The sequence below is a fragment of the Alosa alosa genome, chromosome 21, assembly GCF_017589495.1.
Source record: "Alosa alosa isolate M-15738 ecotype Scorff River chromosome 21, AALO_Geno_1.1, whole genome shotgun sequence".
Classification (NCBI taxonomy): Eukaryota; Metazoa; Chordata; class Actinopteri; order Clupeiformes; family Clupeidae; genus Alosa; species Alosa alosa.
In genome coordinates this window covers 22,891,241-22,913,204 of record NC_063209.1, presented here as the reverse complement: position 1 = coordinate 22,913,204, position 21,964 = coordinate 22,891,241, and the positions used below count along the sequence as shown (strand labels likewise).

At 43.4% G+C, this 21,964-nt stretch overlaps 1 protein-coding gene and 3 non-coding genes across 4 annotated transcripts in view; all 4 read left to right on the top strand.

Moving 5' to 3' along the window:
• abcb7 (ATP-binding cassette, sub-family B (MDR/TAP), member 7) overlaps positions 1-21,964 on the top strand; it is a 43,311-nt gene that overhangs the window by 19,240 nt on the left and 2,107 nt on the right. Inside the window, exons 5-16 of the mRNA XM_048230631.1 lie at positions 1,124-1,256; positions 4,990-5,258; positions 7,567-7,576; positions 7,837-7,906; positions 8,256-8,343; positions 11,551-11,725; positions 15,274-15,431; positions 17,256-17,419; positions 18,543-18,672; positions 19,236-19,407; positions 19,627-19,730; positions 20,362-20,469. Of these exons, the coding sequence (XP_048086588.1) occupies positions 1,124-1,256; positions 4,990-5,258; positions 7,567-7,576; positions 7,837-7,906; positions 8,256-8,343; positions 11,551-11,725; positions 15,274-15,431; positions 17,256-17,419; positions 18,543-18,672; positions 19,236-19,407; positions 19,627-19,730; positions 20,362-20,469 (1,581 nt within the window). The remainder of the gene's footprint in view (positions 1-1,123; positions 1,257-4,989; positions 5,259-7,566; positions 7,577-7,836; positions 7,907-8,255; positions 8,344-11,550; positions 11,726-15,273; positions 15,432-17,255; positions 17,420-18,542; positions 18,673-19,235; positions 19,408-19,626; positions 19,731-20,361; positions 20,470-21,964) is intronic.
• LOC125286996 lies at positions 10,973-11,039 on the top strand. Its single transcript, XR_007192275.1, has one exon. It is a non-coding gene; the product is annotated as a small nucleolar RNA SNORD42 (small nucleolar RNA).
• LOC125286995 lies at positions 15,851-15,917 on the top strand. Its single transcript, XR_007192274.1, has one exon. It is a non-coding gene; the product is annotated as a small nucleolar RNA SNORD42 (small nucleolar RNA).
• Positions 18,281-18,347, top strand: LOC125286997. The gene has a single exon (XR_007192276.1). It is a non-coding gene; the product is annotated as a small nucleolar RNA SNORD42 (small nucleolar RNA).

Genomic DNA, 21,964 nt, shown 5'->3' with positions numbered 1-21,964 from the left:
CTTGTTTTTCCGTGTATTTTCTTTCATTGGCTAATGCGGGCAATGGGGGTAGAAGATCATTTTCACGTGCAGCATGCATATGCAACTTGGAGTGAGCTATAGTATTTCGAAAGTAACAAGTATTAAACGGTTTCTCAGTGAATGAGACCTTTAACAACGCTGAACCAGGCTGTTCGTCCTCTTCTGCCACCCTTGTGCCACTGCAGACCTCAGGGACACTGTTCTCTTTTCATTTTGGTTTCATTTACAGATTCAAAGCCAAATCATTGTTTTCTCTGCAGTCTGAAGGCTTTGTGTGAACAGGACTTAAGAGAGGCTTCACATGTTATTTTATTCCAAGCAGAGTGTCACTTGTAGTAGCTAGCATCATATCATTTATATGAGGCTCTACTGGGAGCTTCCCGGCTTTCCATTGTTCTCTTCGTACGAGCGTGTTTCACGTGGATTGACCTTTGAATATCCTCCATAATAGCCTGCACTTCAATGGCATGACAAAGGAGAGGCTTTCACCTCCACACTATTTCTGCCTTACCCCCGTTACCCCCCCACCCTCCGACACGGCAGTGCTCTCTAATGCCCTGTTTCTAATACCCCTGTTCTAATGCCCCTGGCCAAACCCCCTGTTGGCATTCTGACCGTACACCACCTAGGTCCTGCAGACGCTCCTAACTCTCCAGCGTCTCTTATCTTGGTAATCTCGCTGCTGTGTCTGGCCGCGGTCAAAAGCAGCCTCCTCATCTCCGCAGAAAAGGCCAGCCTGTAATCTCACTCTCACTCTCCCCTCCCCTCACGCCAAATCCCTGCAGACAGGAGAGCCCCTCAGCATTAACGGTTTGTGTTTTTCCCCCCTTTTCCGCTCTTCACCTCTACCTGATGATCTCTCTTCTTTCTCTGTTTTTTCTCTCTCCCTCTCTTTCTCTCTCTCGCTCTCGCTCTCTCTTTCCTCCTCTCTTTCTGTCTCACTTCTCTCTCTCTCTCTCCTCACTCCTCCTCACCTCCTCCTCACTCACTCACTCCTCCTCCTCTCTCTCTCTCTCTCTCTCTCTCTCTCTCTCTCTCTCTCTCTCTCTCTCTCTCTCTCTCTCTCTCTCTCTCCCTCTTCCTGTTACTATACACTATGCAGATGACAAATGTCACAGTGCCCTTCATGTTTAAGTATGCTGTGGACGAACTCAACCAGATGTCGGGACACATGTTGAACCTGAACGACGCGCCAAACACAGTGGCTACCATAGCAACAGCTGTCTTGATTGGCTGTAAGTCCCTACACACACACACACTCAAACTCACACACCCTTACCCTCCCTCCGGCAGGTGTTGACTTCATCTTGGAGAAGAATGGCTCATATCATGTAGCGGCTGACCTTTTTTTCTTTTTTAAGCTCGAGTGTGTATTCATGTTGTTCTTCGCTCGCTCCCTCCCATGATGTGATTATTCAGGGCTTACTCTGGGCATCTGCGCTAGGTGTGTGTGCGCTTATTAGCTCAGGGTCACCTGTTCATCTGTTGAATGGTCAATAGCTTTTGGCTGGACAAGCTTTAGGCCGCTCTGGCCGAACCCAGCTTTGTCTCCAGATCTCAGCAGAGTAGGTAGCTGTGCGCCGTTCTCCGGTCCTCTTTTGTGCAGTGCCGGTCATGCATATGTAGGGGGTCCCATGCGAGCAGGTGTTTCCTCTCAACTCTCGGCTGTGTTGGGGCAGGCTGAGAAGCTCTTGGCTCTTACTGAGAGCGCTGGGCCTTATTAGTCCAACTTGTTCAGCTCTCTTTGACATTTACATCTGTGTTTTCTTTCCCAATTCTCACCTGCGTTGGAATAAGATGGGGGGTAAAGCTTTGAAGTAAAAACATGACATGACGTATGGAGAGGAAAAAGACATCAGAGACGACAACACATTCCAGGTGTTGTTTTTGATAACTGACTAAGAAATTCCCCTTGAAGAGAGAACAGGCGTAAATTCCTAAGCAGTGGAGCTGAATTCTGTTTTTCATTTCGTCAAATCAAGCCGAGCCCTCCTCTTCTCTTTCGTGTTCTGCCTGAGTACTTTTACATCTGTGTGTGTGTGTGTGTGTGTGTCTGTGTGTTTTCTTTATGTGGACATAAATAAATGGTTAAAATGTGCGTCTGTGTGTGTGTATGTTTCTATCTGTGTGTGTCTGTGTCTGTGTATGTGTGTGTGTCTGTGTCTATCTGTGTGTCTGTGTCTGTGTATGTGTGTGTGTCTGTGTCTGTCTCTGTGTGTGTGTGTGTGTGTCTGTGTGTCTGTCTGTGTCTGTGTGTGTATATTTGTGTGTGTCTGTCTGTCTGTCTGTGTCTGTGTGTGTATTTGTGAGTGTGTGTGTTTGTGTGCATCTCTTTGTGTGTGAACATGTGCAGGCACACGTTTGTTCATGCCAACTGCAGTCCTCCTCCTTTTTGAGTGTCTGCATCGATACAAGAAACAAAAAACAAAACACACCCGACTTCTAAATAACAAGCTGCGGCCATTTTGTGGATCGCTCTTGCACGGAGTCAAAAACGCTCGCTAGCAGTTACTTAGCCGTTACTGCCCTCAGAGCCTCTACTGTTTTAATGAGCCGCATTAAGGTTCAGGCACTCAGGCAGAGGGTGGGGGTGTGAGGGTGTGTTCGTGTGTGTGTGTGTGTTTTTGGGGGATGTAGGATACAGTTGAAGTAATTAGAGCTTTGCTACGCTCCGGGATTTAAGCTCTGACACAAATGCATATTAAGCCGCAGAGACTGCAGGACGTCCATAACAAAGTGACTCACTTCGGCGTTCGCTGATGTGCCATTTCATATGCAGACTTAAGGGCAGGCTGTGGTTTTCCTGGAAAGATGCAGAGCTGACTGCAGTATGCTCTATCCCCTGACATCCACACCCCCCTCAAGTGTACCGTAACTGACTAATTCATTACAGTGTTTGAATACAGAATATGGTCTTTGGAGACACGAGAAACATTGTTTACAAAACACATAGCCAAATAATCGGTATAAAGAAATAAGGGTGCCTGCTATCAGACGTCAAACCACGGATTAGCACTATTTGTCTACCGTAGTGAGCATCATTTTTTAAATAATGTTGTTGTGAAACAGTGTAATCATGCCAATTTCAGTGTAATGCTAGCAGTTATTATTAAGTAATTTTCCGCAACCACACTTAATGTGTGTTTTTCGGTTTGTTGGTGACCTGAAATGCAATGTCAGTTGCCATCAATGGGACCAATGTTACCTGTGGATCATCATCAGTAATCATTGTGGCCTGTCTCTTCCACTTAGAAGGAGGCAGAGAAGGAAGCTGGGAAAATGCTATCGGAAAGTTGCCTATTTCCACCCTTTTATGTGTATGTGTCACTTGATATTCATTTCTATACAAACCAAAACGGTGGATTCCTAAAGAAACGCAAGCACCCATCCCATAAAGGTATCTAAATTATCTCTACCAAAAATGACATTGTACAGTGACTCGAAGAGCAGTAAACAGTATTGTATGGCTGTGTGTACAAAACCGCTTGGAGCTCCAGTGGAATTTTGATTTCGCAATGAGAATTATTGGTCTAACCGTTGACGTGCTGAGTGAGTGGGCGGAAATAAGGCACCCACAAGCCCAGCACCAAACTCTGAGCATGGTAAACAAAATCTGATATTTTAGCCAGTAAATGCTCCCGTTAAGAACCAAACCAGATTTCGAAATCTACACACTTATAGCTACTGAAAAATGTAAGGTTTATTAATCAGATATTATTTTGAAGTATTAATAAACATCTTTGTTTTCGAATTTTTGAACGAAAAGGGCAGAAATTGGTACTTTGTACGTCTGTTGGTTTATGAGCTTGCTGGTTATAGACAAACATTATTTAATGCCTCTTAAAAGAACATTAAAGAAATCAAGAGCAGGTAAGGTTCTGCAGGCCCTCACCTTTGTCACACAAAATATGAACCAACGTGAAACTGAATACCAGCATTTGCATTCTGAGCAGGGTCCGGTTGGGCATGTTGAAGAACTGAGATATGGTGACCTTGTAAACATTTTTTAGTGTTCGGGTTATGTGCGTGGACATACGGACGGACACACACACACAGATGGACTGATCTGATTTCAATAACCCCCGACCCCTAACCAGTGACGGTAAAAATGCCCTTATTTCTCTGGCTGCCCAGCAGTGTCTCTAAACCGTTTGGGAAGAAATCAGACCCCTGCGTGTTAATGTTTGGAGTCCTACTCTTCCTGTGGGAACAGACTGGCTCTCCTCGTCCGTACTCCATAGCCTCATATTGAATACAGCAGCCTCATATTGAATACAGCAGCCTCATATTGAATACAGCAGGCTCATATTGAATACAGCAGGCTGATTACAAGTCCAGCACTCTGTAGCAGCTCTCAAGTTTACCCAGTCTTCCAAGTGTTGCCCCGTTTGTACCCTTTGTAAGGCTGTGTGTGAGCAATGGAGAGTCGTACTTTAGATGTGAGTGTGTTAAGCATTTACCATGACCGCAGTTGCGGTTGTGTGCGTGTGGCTGAATAAGAAGCTGGCGGCATGTTATGGATTAATAGACTCAGTGAGGGCAGTATGCCAGAAATGGCCACAGTTCAGTGAAGGGCCGGACTGTAGGCTTGTTGTTTTCCCTCCATAACTCCATAAATCTGTTTTGAGTTATTTTAGAATCTCTAGTTATTGAGTTCAGAAGGGTTGAGGCGCTTTTCTCGCCAGGTTTTACCATCAATTAATGTTTTTTGCTTAAACTAGCTCAGGGTTAAGCTGATCTCCTGTAACTATAGTGACTGTTGTTCGGCATCGCTCTTTCCTTGTCTTTGTAGTTGTTCTCAGTAATTGAGAAATTGAGATTTCGAGGTCTTAAAGGTATCTGTGTGTTTTTGTGTGTGTGTGTGTCTGCCCCTTTTTTCATACATGCCCCAACAGTCTGAATATTTTCTGTGTGTTTAAGTGATGCAAGTATTGTAATCGTAAACTGTGTGTGTGTGTGTGATCTCAGATGGTGTTTCCCGTGCTGGCGCGGCGCTCTTCAACGAGCTTCGGAACGCCGTGTTCGGCAAGGTGGCGCAGAGCTCGATCCGCCGCATCGCCAAGAACGTCTTCTTGCACTTGCACAACCTGGACCTGGGCTTCCACCTGAGCCGCCAGACGGGCGCACTGTCCAAGGCCATCGACCGGGGCACGCGGGGCATCAGCTTCGTGCTCAGCGCCCTCGTCTTCAACCTCGGACCCACCACCTTCGAGATGGCCCTGGTCAGCGCAATCCTGGTAAGATGGTTATCAATCGCGCTTTTTTTTTTTTTTTTTTTTTTTTATTTTAATCAGTCTTTTATTTAATTTCTTATGTATGTTGCCTGCTATGTAACTGCTGTTCATGCAACATGGTGCTCATGTAAAGCTGTTATTTCTTCACACTCTGTTGATGTTTTTACACCCTGGTCAGACTAGCAACTGGAGACTGAGGCAAAGCTGCCATTCATTTGCAATAAGAATAAATAGCTGCCATTCCCTTGCAATAAGAGTTAGCGATTTACAGGGACAAGAAATGAGTGGTTGCTACGGCGCCAGCTCGGCGTGACATGTCGACTGGTAATCCAAATGAACACGGCATGACTTGGGTTGCTTGAAACTCAAATTCAAAGAAATAATCCAAGATGGCTGAGTTCTCATAGATAGGTGTATTTCTGTATAAAAGTAATAAGTAGGGTTAGTTCATTTTTGAAAATGATGGCAAATTGCCCTTTGATTAAAGTGACCCAGATAATATTTTGTTGCCCATTGTCAGTGGGAAAGGGCCATAACATTGCTAAGCAACATTGTGTGCCAACTGTAATGTTTTATTTTTGAAAGATATTTATATGACTGTTAAAAGAAGGCATGATTCTGTTTAATTTGTTTACATCAAGTCTTAATACAGAAATCGAATGTCACGTTTGGATGAAGACACCAGCAGCAGTATGTAGTTCATATCTCTGTTTGGTTCACACCAAATGGACATAAAACAAATTGTCCGCAGAATCTCATGACTCCAGTTCTCTGAAGACCAGAAAGACCAGTCCTGAGGACTTCAGTTTTCTGTGTGTGTTGAGCAGTCCCAAAGCTCAGCTATGCACACACATGACTGTGCTTAAACCGCTCACATAAAAACTGCCCTGTTCTACTGCTCTGTCTTACTGCCCTGTCTTACTTTCCCATCGTTCTGCCAACCCTTGATCAAAATGGTCGTTATTTTAATCACGCTGGTGTTGACCAGGGCAGACAGGCGGACAGAGTGGTCTGATGCAGAGCCAGTGCCCTGCCGTGCCCTGCCGTGCCGTGCTTACAGTAACTCACACAGGACCTCAGCGCTCATGTATTGGTCGTCCCTGGAAGCGCATCGTATCACAAGGCACAGGATAGCTTATTGGTCGTCCCTGTGAAACATCAGATCAGCTCTGATCCAAGCCACAGCTGGAGGAGACGTTGGTATTGCAGTACAGATATACTGCTATACACCAGTAACTTTGAAAAACGTAATGAGGGAATGCACAACCAACTAGGTGCTGGTTTACATTGAGATGATGAAGGCTGCAGCCTGTCAAAGTGTTGAGCGATTAAAAGTAAAAGAGAAAGGAGTGGGCATCTATTCTTTATATTTTATATGCCAGTATAGTAATGGCAGTTGCTTTGTACACTTTGTGTACGCTGCCTGTGGCAGTTGTGTTAGAAGAAGACCTGAATTGTATAATGTGCAACCAAATTCATTTGAAAGCTCCTCTGTTAATGATATCCGTAATAAATGCTGGGCGCAGGTGGTCTTCAGGTGAACTGAGTGGATGAACTGTTTGAGACAATGCACCTCTTTGGCAAGGTGTGTGTGTGTTCGTTCGTTACTTGTTCCTTGCGTGTCTGTCTGCCTCTCTCCCCTCCACCAGTGCTGTGTGTAATTAACACGCTCTAGGTCATTATGTCAGCGGCCCTAACGAGGCTCGACTACGGACCGCGCTCCAGCAGCGAAAACATTAGCTGGAATTACTCTCATACTTCCCCCCCATTTGCAACACTTAAGTCCGAAATGGCCGAGAAGAGGGGAAAAGATGCATAACGTAGTGGTAGTCGAGCGCTTGGGCAATTTATCATTAGCTCTGGCTCTAAAAAGGCATTAAAGAAACCTCCAAAATGGCCACAAGGTTGTTGATATTTGAGCTACACAGCTAATTGAACCCCCCCCCCCTCCATTTTTCTGTAGCAGCATGTTGATTGGCTGTAATTGATTATAATTTGGTCCGAGACCATGGCTCAACATTAGCTTTTCAAAGTGGTTGCCAGCTGGCCAACCAGGCATGAGGTTTTGGTTGCGAAAGGGAAAAGAATGGTTGCCCCATTATTAACGGCCTGTTATTCTCAGTTGTCTCTGTTTGTGCACTAAAATAAAGACGACACTAGTTAGCGCCAGCCTCCACACGTTCCTCGACCAATCGATTTGCAGCTTTCTCATGCTGCTTTCATTGCCAATTTGATTGCTAATGTTACTGTCGAGCCCTGTCTGACACATCATGTTGGGTTTCGGTGCCACCGCTGCGTACGAACAGCAGAGTATTTCCTCAGTGCACACGCTCAGCTGACATCCAGAGGGCGCTCAGGAGCAGAATTGGACAAAAACAACTTATTGAAACAGAATAGCACACTGCACCTTTAAGAGTTTGTAGTTCTGTCTTGTGTACTTGTGTGGGCTCCCTGTTGTGATAAAGAGAGTGTTTGCCCTTCTTTCCGTTGCAGTATTATCCTTAAAAATATTTTGTTTGCAAGTTAAAAAATGGGTCTCTTAGGTCAATATTTTTTTTTTTTTTTCAAAGCCGATGGTGAGTTTGCTCGTTGGTGACCCTTGGCACGCTTTCTGCATACACAGCGTTCACTGTTGCTGTTACACAGTGGAGGTAAAGGCCGTCAAACTTCCAGTGGTGTTGAGATTCTCTTACCTCTAAGCAACTACATGAAACAGCTGCATAAAAGATTAGAATTGTCCTCACAAAGTTATGAATGTGGGTCAAAGCATTAATGTCCCTTGTAAAGTGCTAGCTATGTGTATTTTTACTTAAATTCCATGTTGGGTCAGTGTAGCACTGACTATTTTTCCACATGTTTGATGATGAAAGCCAAAAGTTATGAATGTGGGTCAAAAGATTATTGGCAGTTTAGTTGGGTCAGTGTAGCACTGACTAACAGTTTGAGTGATGTCAATGTTTTTAGTTTCAACAGGTAGTGATGTCAATGTTTTTTCTTCAGGACGCGCTTCAGGATCGAGATGAACAAGGCTGACAACGAGGCTGGCAACGCCGCCATCGACTCACTGCTCAACTATGAGACAGTCAAGGTGAGCCCTCTCTCTCTCCCTTTCACATATCTCATTTTACTGTCATACCTTCTTGTTACACACACACACTCTCTCACACACATCTACTCCGCACTAATGTCACTTTTAATTGCCTTTCAAAGAAAGTGAAGGTAGGACGTGGGTTGCTCTATCTCTCTTCCAGTCCCTTCCTCTGCATTTTCCTTTGTCTCGTCTCCCTCCCTCCATCTCTCTCTCTCTCTTTCTCCCTCCCTCTCTCTCTCCCTCCTTCCCTCTCTCCCCCTCAGTCTCCTCTCTGACTCTTCACTGCAATAGGCCCGTAATTGAGAATGAATTGAGGCGGAATCAGTGGGTCGCATTTACACTGCTTTATCAAAGATGGAGCCATTTTCTCGGTGTCCTCCGCACGGACCGAGGGGCTGAGCCGCCTCCCTTTGTGTGGCCTGTTGTTCTTGGCCCCTTAAGCAGCGGTAATTTGGATGGATGTCCATGCCTCACAATCACCCGCTTGCTCCTCTCTAGCGTCTTAGCACTCAACCTATTTTATCCTTCCGTTGCTTCCCATTTTTTTTTCTCTTTTTTTTTTCTATCCTCCCCCTCGTTTATTTGTTTCTTCAGCCCAGATATATTCTTTATGTGTGTGTGTGTGTGTCATCGGTGTCAGTGCAGCTGAATTTAGTATCACTGTAAGATAGGGTGCATGCATAATTAGGTCTCCACCCACTCAAAATCCGTTCCACTTTCACACAAGCTCCCATACAACCTGATTGTTCTGTCTGCCTCTCTCTCTCTCTCTCTCTCTCTCTCTCTCTCTCTCTCTCTCTCTCTCTCTCTCTCTCCCCCCTCCCACCCTCCCCTCACTCACTCCTTTTCTCTTTCCCTTTCTCTTGTCATTGCATCCCTCTTGTAGTCAGTCCCCATCCCTGTCTCTCCTTAGTTTTCTCTCCTGTGTTCCCTTGTCTTTTATCCTAGATGTTAATCGGTAAATGTGTAATTCCTGGCACTCCTCAGTGCTCGTTTATGACACACCGCTCTCTCCCTCCCTCTCTCTCTCTCTCTCCCCTCCCTGTCCCCTCTCTCTCTCCCTCTCTCCCCCTCTCCCTCTCTCCCTCTCTCCTCTCTCTCTCTCTCTCTCTCTCTCTCTCTCTCTCTCTCTCTCTCTCTCTCTCTCTCTCTCTCTCTCGTTCTCGTTCACGTTCATTGTTGTGGCAGCCGCCACCTTCACACACATTTCATCTTGTGCGCCCATCATGCCTAATTGGCCCACGTTGCCTGATAAGTTTGGTTGTCTGTGTGGGTCCCATGAATAAAATATGCAGTTGCTGGTGAAGTTACAGTTGGGGGTTAGGATGGCGTGTTAGAGTGAGTGTGTGTGTGTGTGTGTGTGTGTATAAGTGTGTGTTTGTGGGTATTTGATCCCTGCCACAACAAATGGGGATTCCTAAGTCAGGGCCGCTAATGAGGTGGGATATATGTAAAGGGAAAACAGGGCTTTAAACAGAATGCTGGCTGGCATTATCATAGCACACCGATAAGCTGCTGCACTTTTCTTTCACTCTTCCTTCCTTTCTTTCTATCTCTGTCGTTCTTTTGAGGCGGTGGCATTCTCATTTGGCCAGGAGCTGGAGCGGGAAGTCTCTCTGCAGTGGCCTTCATAAGATGGAGACTTTTGCTGAAGCCTGATGTAGCGCCACTTCAGTGGATGTTTTTCCATGTCTGGAGAAAATAAGTTAATTAAGCTGTGATTCAACTGCTCTTCTTCTTCTTCTTCTAATTGTGCGTACATTAGGGAAGGGGCATATAGATGTATAGGCAAACTACTGTGGTAACATAAAACGGACAATATGAAAGTAGTTTCGCTTACTACTGTCCTTCATTAAGGGGGCAGCCGTGGCCTACTGGTTAGGGCTTCGGGCTTGTAACTGGAGGGTTGCCGGTTCGATCCCTGACCAGTAGGAAAAATGTGGGCGGGGGAAGTGGTTGAGCACTGCGCTCCCATGCCCACATCCACGGCTGAAGTGCCCTTGAGCAAGGCACCTAACCCCTCACTGCTCCCTGGGAGCCGCTGTAGCACCCAGCTCACTGCTCCGGGTTAGTGTGTGCTTCACCTCACTGTGTGTTCACTGTGTGCTGTGTGTGTTTCACTAATTCATAAATGCAGAGACCAAATTTCCCTTTACGGGATCAAAAAAGTATATATACTTATACTATATATATCATTGTAACGGAGTGTGCCCGAGCAGGTGGATTGGTCAGGACTGAATGACGGATAAATGCAGCAGATTGGATCCAAAAGAGGGTTTTTTCCTTTATTTTTTTTTTTTAGGCTACCGGCAGGTTATGTTAAGACACTAATGACAAACAAACAAAACAAAACACTGATACAAAAGAAAAACAAACACCGGGACAATTCCCTAGTTCCTACGCCTACCTCAGAGGTCTTTCAGCAGGACCTCTCACAACCGAGGAGGAATCTTAACGGGAAAGCGGGAAGCCACCTGTGTTGTCTGCGTTGTCTACAAAGCAACTGCCAACAATGTTTTTGTGATTGCTAAATTACAAACTATGAAGATCTAACAATCTTGTATTAATACCCTTGTTGTACAAGGTGTAAAAGTACACCCTAATTACAAAAGTCAAGTATGTGTCTGTGCATGTGATGTGAAGTTTATATTGTCTGAATACGCATGATGTATTCAAAGGAACCACTGATGCCGGACAGTTCATACTCACATAGTTATTTAGCCCCAACATTTTTGCTTTCCATCTTTCTTCTGTTTTCAATATCTCCCACTTTCTCTCACTGACTCCATCTCAGGCATTGCTTCCTGTTCCTGGCCCTGACTTTGTCTGCTCCGTCCCAGACATGAGATTGCGAGAGGGAGCTTAGTTGGTTCTCGCGCTTGCTGCTGAGCTCGCCATTATTGATGTTTTATCCACCTTTTGTCCCTTTGGCTTGCCTCTGTTGTGGCTCAGCCTCGATGTGAGCTTTTCTTGAATCCACCCCAGAAAGGTCACTCTAACACTTTCCAAAAATGAGTGGCATTCACTTCTCAACATACTTACGCACACGCACACACACACACACTCACACACACACACGTGCGTGCACCAAGCCTCAAAGCTTTTAACCCAGCAGCTCCCTCTACCCAAGATGTCTTCCTTCCTTTCTATCCCTATTTTAGAACCGACTTTTCAAAACCTCTTTCTTTTTTTCCCCCCTAACAGTACTTCAACAACGAGAAGTACGAGGCCGAGAGGTACGACAACTTCCTGAAGGTGTACGAGTCCTCCTCACTCAAGACCACGTCCACCCTGGCCATGCTCAACTTCGGCCAAAGCGCCATCTTCACCGTGGGCCTCACCGCCATCATGGTGCTTGCTAGCAAGGGCATCATGGCAGGTAGGAGGCCACAGCCCGTCTTTGTCATTTCTCATTAAAGAGTTGTGGTTTACATATGTATGTTTGTTTGTTTGTTTGTTTATGTTTTAATTAATTACACTTTAATTGATCACTCTGATTGCATTGCAGATTGCTATAGTAGCGGTTTACTGATTCTTAGAATGCCACCTGACAAAACGAGTACATTTTATGTTTTTGTTCAGTCAAAGGATTCCTTAAAACAACACCAAAGAACTTTTCCTCTGTTGCACGCATGCTATTTGTTTATCCAGCACCGGCTTTGCAAATAACAATGTCCACAGACAAGGTAGAATATGCTTCGTAATTTTATGAAAGTACAAATGTAATACACATCAGATGCAAGTCAAATTTGTAGTTTCTATGTCCCATTCCATCGAACTACAGATCCGCTTACCCGGGATCTGGCAAACTTGCATAGCGGTTATCCACCTTTACAGTATTAAAGTTTATCCACCTCTGAAATTTCAGAAATAGAGTTTATCCACCTTTACAGTATTAAAGTTTATCCACCTCTGAAATTTCAGAAATAGAGTTTATCCACCTTTACAGTATTAAAGTTTATCCACCTCTGAAATTTCAGAAATAGAGTTTATCCACCTTTACAGTATTAAAGTTTATCCACCTCTGAAATTTCAGAAATAGAGTTTATCCACCTTTACAGTATTAAAGTTTATCCACCTCTGAAATTTCAGAAATAGAGTTTATCCACCTTTACAGTATTAAAGTTTATCCACCTCTGAAATTTCAGAAATAGAGTTTATCCACCTTTACAGTATTAAAGTTTATCCACCTCTGAAATTTCAGAAATAGAGTTTATCCACCTTTACAGTATTAAAGTTTATCCACCTCTGAAATTTCAGAAATAGAGTTTATCCACCTTTACAGTATTAAAGTTTATCCACCTCTGAAATTTCAGAAATAGAGTTTATCCACCTTTACAGTATTAAAGTTTATCCACCTCTGAAATTTCAGAAATAGAGTTTATCCACCTTTACAGTATTAAAGTTTATCCACCTCTGAAATTTCAGAAATAGAGTTTATCCACCTTTACAGTATTAAAGTTTATCCACCTCTGAAATTTCAGAAATAGAGTTTATCCACCTTTACAGTATTAAAGTTTATCCACCTCTGAAATTTCAGAAATAGAGTTTATCCACCTTTACAGTATTAAAGTTTATCCACCTCTGAAATTTCAGAAATAGAGTTTATCCACCTTTACAGTATTAAAGTTTATCCACCTCTGAAATTTCAGAAATAGAGTTTATCCACCTTTACAGTATTAAAGTTTATCCACCTCTGAAATTTCAGAAATAGAGTTTATCCACCTTTACAGTATTAAAGTTTATCCACCTCTGAAATTTCAGAAATAGAGTTTATCCACCTTTACAGTATTAAAGTTTATCCACCTCTGAAATTTCAGAAATAGAGTTTATCCACCTTTACAGTATTAAAGTTTATCCACCTCTGAAATTTCAGAAATAGAGTTTATCCACCTTTACAGTATTAAAGTTTATCCACCTCTGAAATTTCAGAAATAGAGTTTATCCACCTTTACAGTATTAAAGTTTATCCACCTCTGAAATTTCAGAAATAGAGTTTATCCACCTTTACAGTATTAAAGTTTATCCACTTCAAATTTCAGAAATAGAGTTTATCCACCTTTACAGTATTAAAGTTTATCCACCTCTGAAATTTCAGAAATAGAGTTTATCCACCTTTACAGTATTAAAGTTTATCCACCTCTGAAATTTCAGAAATAGAGTTTATCCACCTTTACAGTATTAAAGTTTATCCACCTCTGAAATTCCTCTCTAGGAAATAGAGTTTATCCACCTTTACAGTATTAAAGTTTATCCACCTCTGAAATTTCAGAAATAGAGTTTATCCACCTTTACAGTATTAAAGTTTATCCACCTCTGAAATTTCAGAAATAGAGTTTATCCACCTTTACAGTATTAAAGTTTATCCACCTCTGAAATTTCAGAAATAGAGTTTATCCACCTTTACAAGTTTATCCACCTCTGAAATTTCAGAAATAGAGTTTATCCACCTTTTACAGTATTAAAGTTTATCCACCTCTCAAAAGAGTTTATTCACCAGTTGCTACTTTCAAATATCACACTGTATTATCCACATTCACAATATGTACACTCATCGACTCTCTAGGAACCATTTAATACGACTGGTATTGTTATAAACATTGGACAATAACTTCCACCATCGAACATGTTCTGAATGCCTTTTTTAAAAATCTGATACCGCATGGCGCACCGAGATCACAGAATTCATAGTTTACCCATCTCTTATTTTACTACTACACCCCTGGATTTAATGGGTACCATAACATCAATTAATTTCATGATACTGCATGATATTGTAGATCTCAAGGGGAAAATATGCGTCTCTTCAGAAAATAAACAAACTATCGCTTTTATTCGCTTTTTGGAACTTTCATCCCTCAGTCATTCACTCTATTAAAGTGAAAGTGTGTACAAGCGCATGAATTAGCGTAGCAATGTAGCAGCATGTTTTATTCTAATGTTGTGGACGTTATCAATATTAGACCGCTAATCTTATGTTGCCGTTTTTGCATATGAAAAAATAGATGTGGGCTACTGTGTTGAGCTGTATAGGCTACAATGAGTTTCTGTGATGAAGAACACATGAATGAAAAATTTAGGTGGAGCAAATTCAACAGGGAACTTTATCAGTATATTAAAGGCTAATGTGAATAAAAGATGAATTGCTCCTAAGCTGGCATGTGTCATTCCAAGACGAAAGCAATAATGATTATTATGTCATGTTCTGTTCATCCTACAGGGAACAGTTTAACATGTAATATGAACACTGTTCTCACAACATGGTTAGTTAAACAAACTAACTGGGTCATTTCAAATCAACTTTATCAAATATAATAGGATAGACTAGGCTTGCATTTGTAATGTTAGCCTGAAAAAGTGAAGTTGGTATTAAATTTAATTTGAAGTAGTATTGAAGTCTTGAATTTAAGTTGGAGGGTCCTGGGACTCTGACACTATGGGAATCTGTGCTTTTGCACTTACATAAGGAAAGCACACAATGTTGTGTGCATTAGCACAACTTCTGAAGGAACACTGAGAACTGAGTGTTTACGATGAGGAAGCTCCTGAGACCAGCATGTTTGTAATGCTTAGAGGTTCTCAGGCTCTGAGGGGGGATACACGGGTCCATTGGGTTTGTGCAGTGTGTGTGTCTGCTGGATATGTTTCTGCCCTGAGGAGCTGTCTGTAGATGCTTGGTTTTGTGCTGTAACGTTAGTTTAGAGGTGTTTTTTTTTTTTTTAGAGTTCTTTAGAGATGGCAAAAATTTGCTAGTGATTCTTATTTTATTTCATGCATTCTTTAGAGATGGCATACATTTCTAGTGAAGGTGTTTAAGGAGCATTTGACATTGTGTACAAAAGATTATTTGATAATTGAATTGATAATTGATGCTATGCAACCCCTCTCACTCTTGTAAGATAATTGATGTGTGTGTGTGTGTCACAGGGACCATGACTGTGGGAGATCTGGTGATGGTGAACGGCCTGCTCTTCCAGCTGTCCCTGCCTCTGAACTTCCTGGGTACGGTGTACAGGGAGACACGACAGGCGCTCATCGACATGAACACCCTCTTCACTCTGCTTAGTGTTGATACCAAGATTAAGGTAAGGACACACACACACACACACACACACACACACAGGCATTGGCTTAGATCTGGATGGGAGTTTTTGTGAAAAGCTGAAAAAAGCCATGAATTGATTACAGCAGACACAGTTAGGGCCAGCTTTCATTTGTATACAGTATGTAAACATATTGGTTAAACTGATGACCTTGCCAGGCATTCACAACGCCGGTAACACTGGCTTTGGAATTGCTTTAATGAGGTCCATATGTAGGGTTCTCAAGATGCCACTTGACAGAATGAGAAAATACATTTATATTTTATGTGTTTGTTCCATTGGTGGTTTAAACACAAATAGGTTACCATTATTAGGAGGGGACCCAACACTTTTTGACATGTTTTAAGGATGAAATGTAACTAGGCACAAAAACGCTCCTTACAAAGGTAGGGAATGTGTCTGTGCATATGATGTGAATTTTATATCGACTGAATACGTATGATGTATTCAAAGGAACCACTGATGCCAGACAATTCAAACTCACTTAGATGATATTTAGCCTGAACAGTTTTTTTTTTTTTTTTTATCTTCTTTCTGCGTTAATGATGCGTTAAGGAAACGGTGTTTCAAGCAGGTGTTTTCATTCACACACAAAGCCTTATCTTAAGATCTGTATATCAGCACTGTTGACGGCATGGGTGAAAAAAAAGTGAATTGTGAAAGTGACAACAGTCCACTATTCTGGCTCTCAGGTTCAGTGTGCAGGTCTTTAAGATGCCTTGTGCAGATGACTGTGTTCAACAAAAACAAATTGCATTAAGCGCACGTCCAAGTTGACCCTGTTGAAGTATTCACAGGTTCTTTTCAGCACTGCCCAGCGGTCACCTGCCGGTGGGCCATACTGGTACAATAAAAACCCCCCTTGTCCTCCTGACCACCACCACGCTCAGGTCTACGACTCATCCTCGAATGTTATTTTTCAATTTTGAAGCGAAAGTGATCGTGGTCTGAATCCGGGGTTAGAACTGGATAGACACAGTTTTTGTGTGTGTGTGTGTGTGTTGGGACAGGGGATTGGAGTGTGTGTGTGTGTGTGTGGTGGGGAGAGCAGGTTTGGCGGGACTGATGCTCATTCTTAATTTGTCTAATTTAGTATGCGGTCAGTAATTATACCGAATTACTGGATGTGTCTGATTGTTCGCGGTCCTTGGTAATGGCTCCCGTTGTCCCGCCCGGCGAGGAGCAGTGGCGCATCACGCCATTTACTGGGCAACTCGTTTCAGCTTTTCTTCTGCTTTTTGTGCCCCATTTGTCCGTTTGATGATGTAGATGTCAAAATTAGAGGAAACTGCTGTAATGACAGCTGCAGAAATGTCTCTGCTTTGTGTGTGTGTGTGTGTGTGTGTGTGTGTGTGTGAAAGAGAGAATGAGTTCTTTCTGGATTTTTACAAATCACACGCAGTGCCCCAAGAGAGAGCCATTTTTAGGTTTTAAACAATTTCAGTACCAATTTTTCAAACCACTCAGGGTACTAGAATTGATTGTGGTGTTTTTGCTGTTTGTTTATTTAGAGTCTTATTTATGTATTTAATTATTTGTTTGTTTGTTTTTATATGTTACGTGACATATGTGGCCAAAGTGGGAACTGTAGATGCTCAGTCAAAGGCATATTAAAAGCCATATTATGGGGAATTTAGCTAGTTTAAATTGAAATTGCAGTGTTTCTGTAGTAAAAGGTCTGTGTATGTATGTGTGTGTGTGTGTGTGTTTACTCTCACTGTTACTGGAAAAGCCCCTACGGGGCGGAGTGTCTACACAAGAATAAGGCCGCAGCTCAAAGTGTGTGTGTGTGTGTGTGTGTCACAGGAGAGAGAATTGGCGCCCCCACTGCTGGTCGCCCCCCAGGACGCCTCCATCAGGTTTGAGGATGTCTACTTTGAGTACTTGGACGGACAAAAGGTCCTCGACGGGGTGTCCTTCGAGGTGCCTGCTGGGAAGAAGGTGGCCATTGTTGGAGGCAGCGGGTCAGGGTGAGTGTCCATGTTTGTTTGGGGTCAGGCTGCTGCTGAGGTCTTTGTTGTTACTTTGCATTTATCTTTTCTGAGAACTCATCTGAACGGTACTGTGATTCCCAGCACTGTATCTCTGGATAAAGTGACACCCCCAATTATCACCACTTTTGTTCAGAAATTCTAAAACAACGATGTTTTTTAACACCTCAAAATAAAATTTGCTAAATGAACCTTACATTTTTTCAGTAGCCATAGGTGTGTAGATTTGAACAAAATCTGGTTTGGTTCTTAACGGGAGCATTTACTGCCTGAAATGTCCGATTTTGTTTACCACGCTCGGAGTTATAGTGCTGGCCTGATGGGTCGCCTATTTACGCCGTTTCAACGGCACATGAAATTCTCATCATGAAATTAAAATTCCACTGGAGCTCCAAGCGGTTGTGTACATGCAGCCTTACAACACTGTTTACAGCTCTTCGAGTCAGGGTAAAATGTAATTTTTGGTGCATAGCTAATTTAGATACACCTATGGTGTGGGTGCTTGCGTTTCTTTAGAAATCCGCCGTCTTGGTTTGTATAGAAATGGATATTAAGTGACACATACACGCAAGACGGTGGAAATACGGGACCGAAAATAATAGGGGGAGTTCCGATATAGTGGTATGAATGTTGTTTACCTCTCTGTGTGTCCGCATCTGTTTTGTTTATCTGCATGCTAATCTGTGTATACACCTACATTTTTGTGAGTGAGATATTGGTGTCCAATGGTTTCGTGTGTGTGCACGTTAATAGGAGGGGAATCAACACTTTGTGACATGTTTTAAGGATGAAATGTAACTAGGCACAAAAACGCTCCTTACAAAGGTAGGGAATGTGTCTGTGCATGTGATGTGAATTTTATATCGACTGAATACGCATGATGTATTCAAAGGAACCACTGATGCCGGACAATTCAAACTCACTTAGTTGATATTTAGCATGTACAGTTTTTTTTTTTTTTTTTTTCCCTCTGTGCGTGTTTGTGCGTTTGTGTGTGTGTGTGTGTGTGCATGCGCGCGCATCCTATAAATATATTTGTTTGTATGTGTATGAATTGTAATTTTCATGTTGACCCTGATGTGTGTGTTGTGTCCTGAGACAGGAAGAGCACCATCGTGAGGTTGCTGTTCCGCTTTTACGAGCCGCAGAAGGGCAATATCTACATCGCCGGGCAGAACATCCGAGATGTGAGCCTCGACAGCCTGAGGAAGGCAGTGGGTGTGGTCCCTCAGGTCAGAAATGCTCGCTCTCTCTCTCTATCACACACACACACACACAGTCTCACTCTCTCAGGTGCTCTGTTATGCTCTCTCCTTCTCTCTCTTTCTCTTTCTCTCTCTCGTGCTCTTTGTTTTTCTCTTTCACACACACACATTCTCATGTTTTATGTCTTTTCTTCATCCTGCCATCTTTGGCACACACACACACACACACACACACACACACACACACACACACATTCACTCTGTCGTAGTGGAAACACCCAGAAAACCCCAACCTCAAGTCAAGTGAGGATGGATCTGTTTTTTTTTTTTTTTTTGTTAGTCCAAGCAGCAGGCTCTTCATTGTGCTGTGTTTAGTTATGGTGATATCTGCAAGTAAGTCATTGCTGAATATTCATGGGCAATAAATTAGCAGTAAACAGTGCTGGATTAGTCACTTCTAAAAAATGATTTTTAGTGCATCTGCTTTGAGAAATAAGACATGGGGGATGCCATATAACCAACCACGAGTGTAAACAAACCTGATAAACTGTTTGTTTATGCCTTTGCTCATGTGTTTGTTTTGCCCGCAGGACGCAGTTCTGTTCCACAACACGATATACTACAACTTGCAGTATGGCAACATCCACGCCACCACCGAGGACGTGTATAGTGTAGCCAAGCTGGCGGGCATCCACGATGCCATCCTCAAGATGCCCCATGGGTACGAAACGCAGGTCGGAGAGAGGGGCCTCAAACTCTCAGGTACACCATTTCTTCAGTCAATATCAGTTAAGAGTCAAAATAACAGTGTCTGAAATGTGTTGTTTTTTTGCAGTTGGCCCTTTTTTAACCTGATCTGTTAAAATGGGTTTAATGTTGGTGATGGGTCCCTCTCCGCTGCAATGACTGTGGAGGAGTGTGATTGTTAGGTCTCTTATGTGGCTGAGGTTAATCTGTCTGTTGATTGGTTGTGTTTTTCAGGAGGAGAGAAGCAGAGAGTGGCCATTGCTCGGGCAGTTCTGAAGAACCCGCCCATTCTGCTGTACGATGAAGCCACATCCTCTCTGGACTCAATCACAGAGGAGGTGTGTGTGTGTTTACATGTTCATTACTTTTCGCAAGATCTACCATCCAAGCTTTTAATTCAGTTGTTTGAGATTATTACAAAAAAACTAGTGAGTAAAATGGTCAGTCTTTTTTTGGTAGGGTTAATGCATTTGGCCTTGACCATTTCCCCATGACTGTGTCTGAGTACTACTCCTCTGCCCGCTGAGGCTCAGCCATGTGTACTCATGCAGCATGCAACTCTGCATCGATTGTGCTTCTGTTGAATCCTTTTTATTCAGATGTATTTGCACACCTTGCCTGAAGCTCAATTTCTTTTTATGAAGGGAAGGTGGCTGTCTGTGTTATTGCAGAAGGTGACTGTTTGCTCAGTCACCTCTTTTTGCATCTTAAAGGTGGACTTCATAAAAATCCTGTCAGTCACTCGGATGTTTGTTATTGCCCCAGACGTGACACATCAAGAGGCACAGGAAAACTCTGTTTACACAGCATTGCTCGAACTCTGACCACCCACGGAGTTGCTTAAGACCAAGACAAACTTTCATTTCAGAAACGAGTTTCCACCCCGCTGTCTGAAAATGGAAAAAAATAAAATAAAAATCTGGAACTGACAGCTTGTTGTTCTGAGTTCTGTCCTCTTTGTTTCTCCAGAACATTCTGAATTCCATGAAGGATCTGGTGAAGGACAGGACATCTGTCTTCATTGCACACAGACTGTCCACTATTGTGGACGCCGACGAGATTATCGTGCTCAATGAGGTAAAATCAGTTACCCTCCACACACACACACACACACACACACACACACACACAGCACAGAGCAGGGACAGAGAGCTATGTATGTGTGTGTGTTCTGTCAAACAGGTCACAGGAGTGTGTGTGTATGTGTTATTTGAAAAGAGAGTGTCTGTCTCTTTAGGAGAGAGGAATGTTTGTAAGTATGTGTGTATTAAATGGAAAGAGCGAGCGTGTGTGTGTGTGTGTGTGTGTGTGAAAGAGAGGTGCTGGAAGAGGTACAGAGAATAGAGGGAGGGCAGGAGAGAACTGGTCTGGTGTCCTCAGGTTTTAAAATGAAGCCTCCTGAACCTCCCTTTGACAAAATACCTACTAAGAAGCCCATTCATGTGTGTTTGTGTCGGTTTATATGACTGTAAGGCTTCTATCACACCCATTTGTGTGTGTGTGTGTGTGTGTCAGTCAGTTAATACGACTGTAAGGCTTCTATCACAGATTTGTGTGTGTGTAAAAGAAACAGACAGAGAGAGACACACACACACACACACACACAGAGAACACACACCCATTTGTGTGTGGAGATTGAGCTCGTTAGAATAATGAGTAGAACTGTTCCTTGCCTGCATCCTGTGGTGGCAGCACCTCACTTCTGTTTCTGCGTGTGTGTGCACGTGTGTGTGTGCGCGTGTGTGTAGCGTGTGCGTGTATGTGTGCGCGTGTGCGTGTTTGTGTGTTGCAGTGTGTGTGTGTGTTCGTGTGTGTGTGCGTGTTCATGTGTGTGTGCGCGTGTGTGTGTTCGCGTGTGTGTGTGTGTGTGTGTGTGTGTGTGTGCGTGTGTGCACGTGTGTGTGTGTGTGTGTGTGCTCTTGCATGCGTGTGTGCTTGACAGTGTCCCTTGTTGGGTGCGTAGGCGGGAAAGGGAACCAACACTGTTTACACATCCCACCTCCTCACCATCCCTCCATCTCTCCCTCTCTCTCCCTCTCTTCCCTCTCTCTCTCTCCCTCCCTCCCTCATGAGGAGAGCACCCAAAGCAACTTCACTTTAGACATAAATAATGGCGTTTATTCCAAAAAGAAAGAGGAGGAGAGGAAAAACAATCAAGATGCCATATTTCCATGTGTGAATATCCTTATTCATGGTGAACGCAACGTGCCTTCCACCTTTTCTAATGCAATGTGGGCTAATCCGTTCTATAAATACCAGTGGCAATTCCAATCAGGTCCGTCAGTGCCGTTACTCGAGTGAGCGTGTGTGAGCTAGCGTGGAGGCGATGCAAGGCGTGCACCCACCTCGCCACACACACACACACACACACCACCCGCGCACCCAGGCAGGCAGTAGCAGCACCTCAAAGCAGGCTGAGCCTCACCATCAGCTGTCAGTGTGTGAGCGCCACTCAGACTGTTTTGTTGCCGGGAGTCTTTAAAGACTGCTGCCACACCCACACACAGCCTGTGTGGCTTTTTCTGGGCTGCACTTGCGCTCTCTCTCTCTCTCTCTCTCTCTCTCTCTCTCT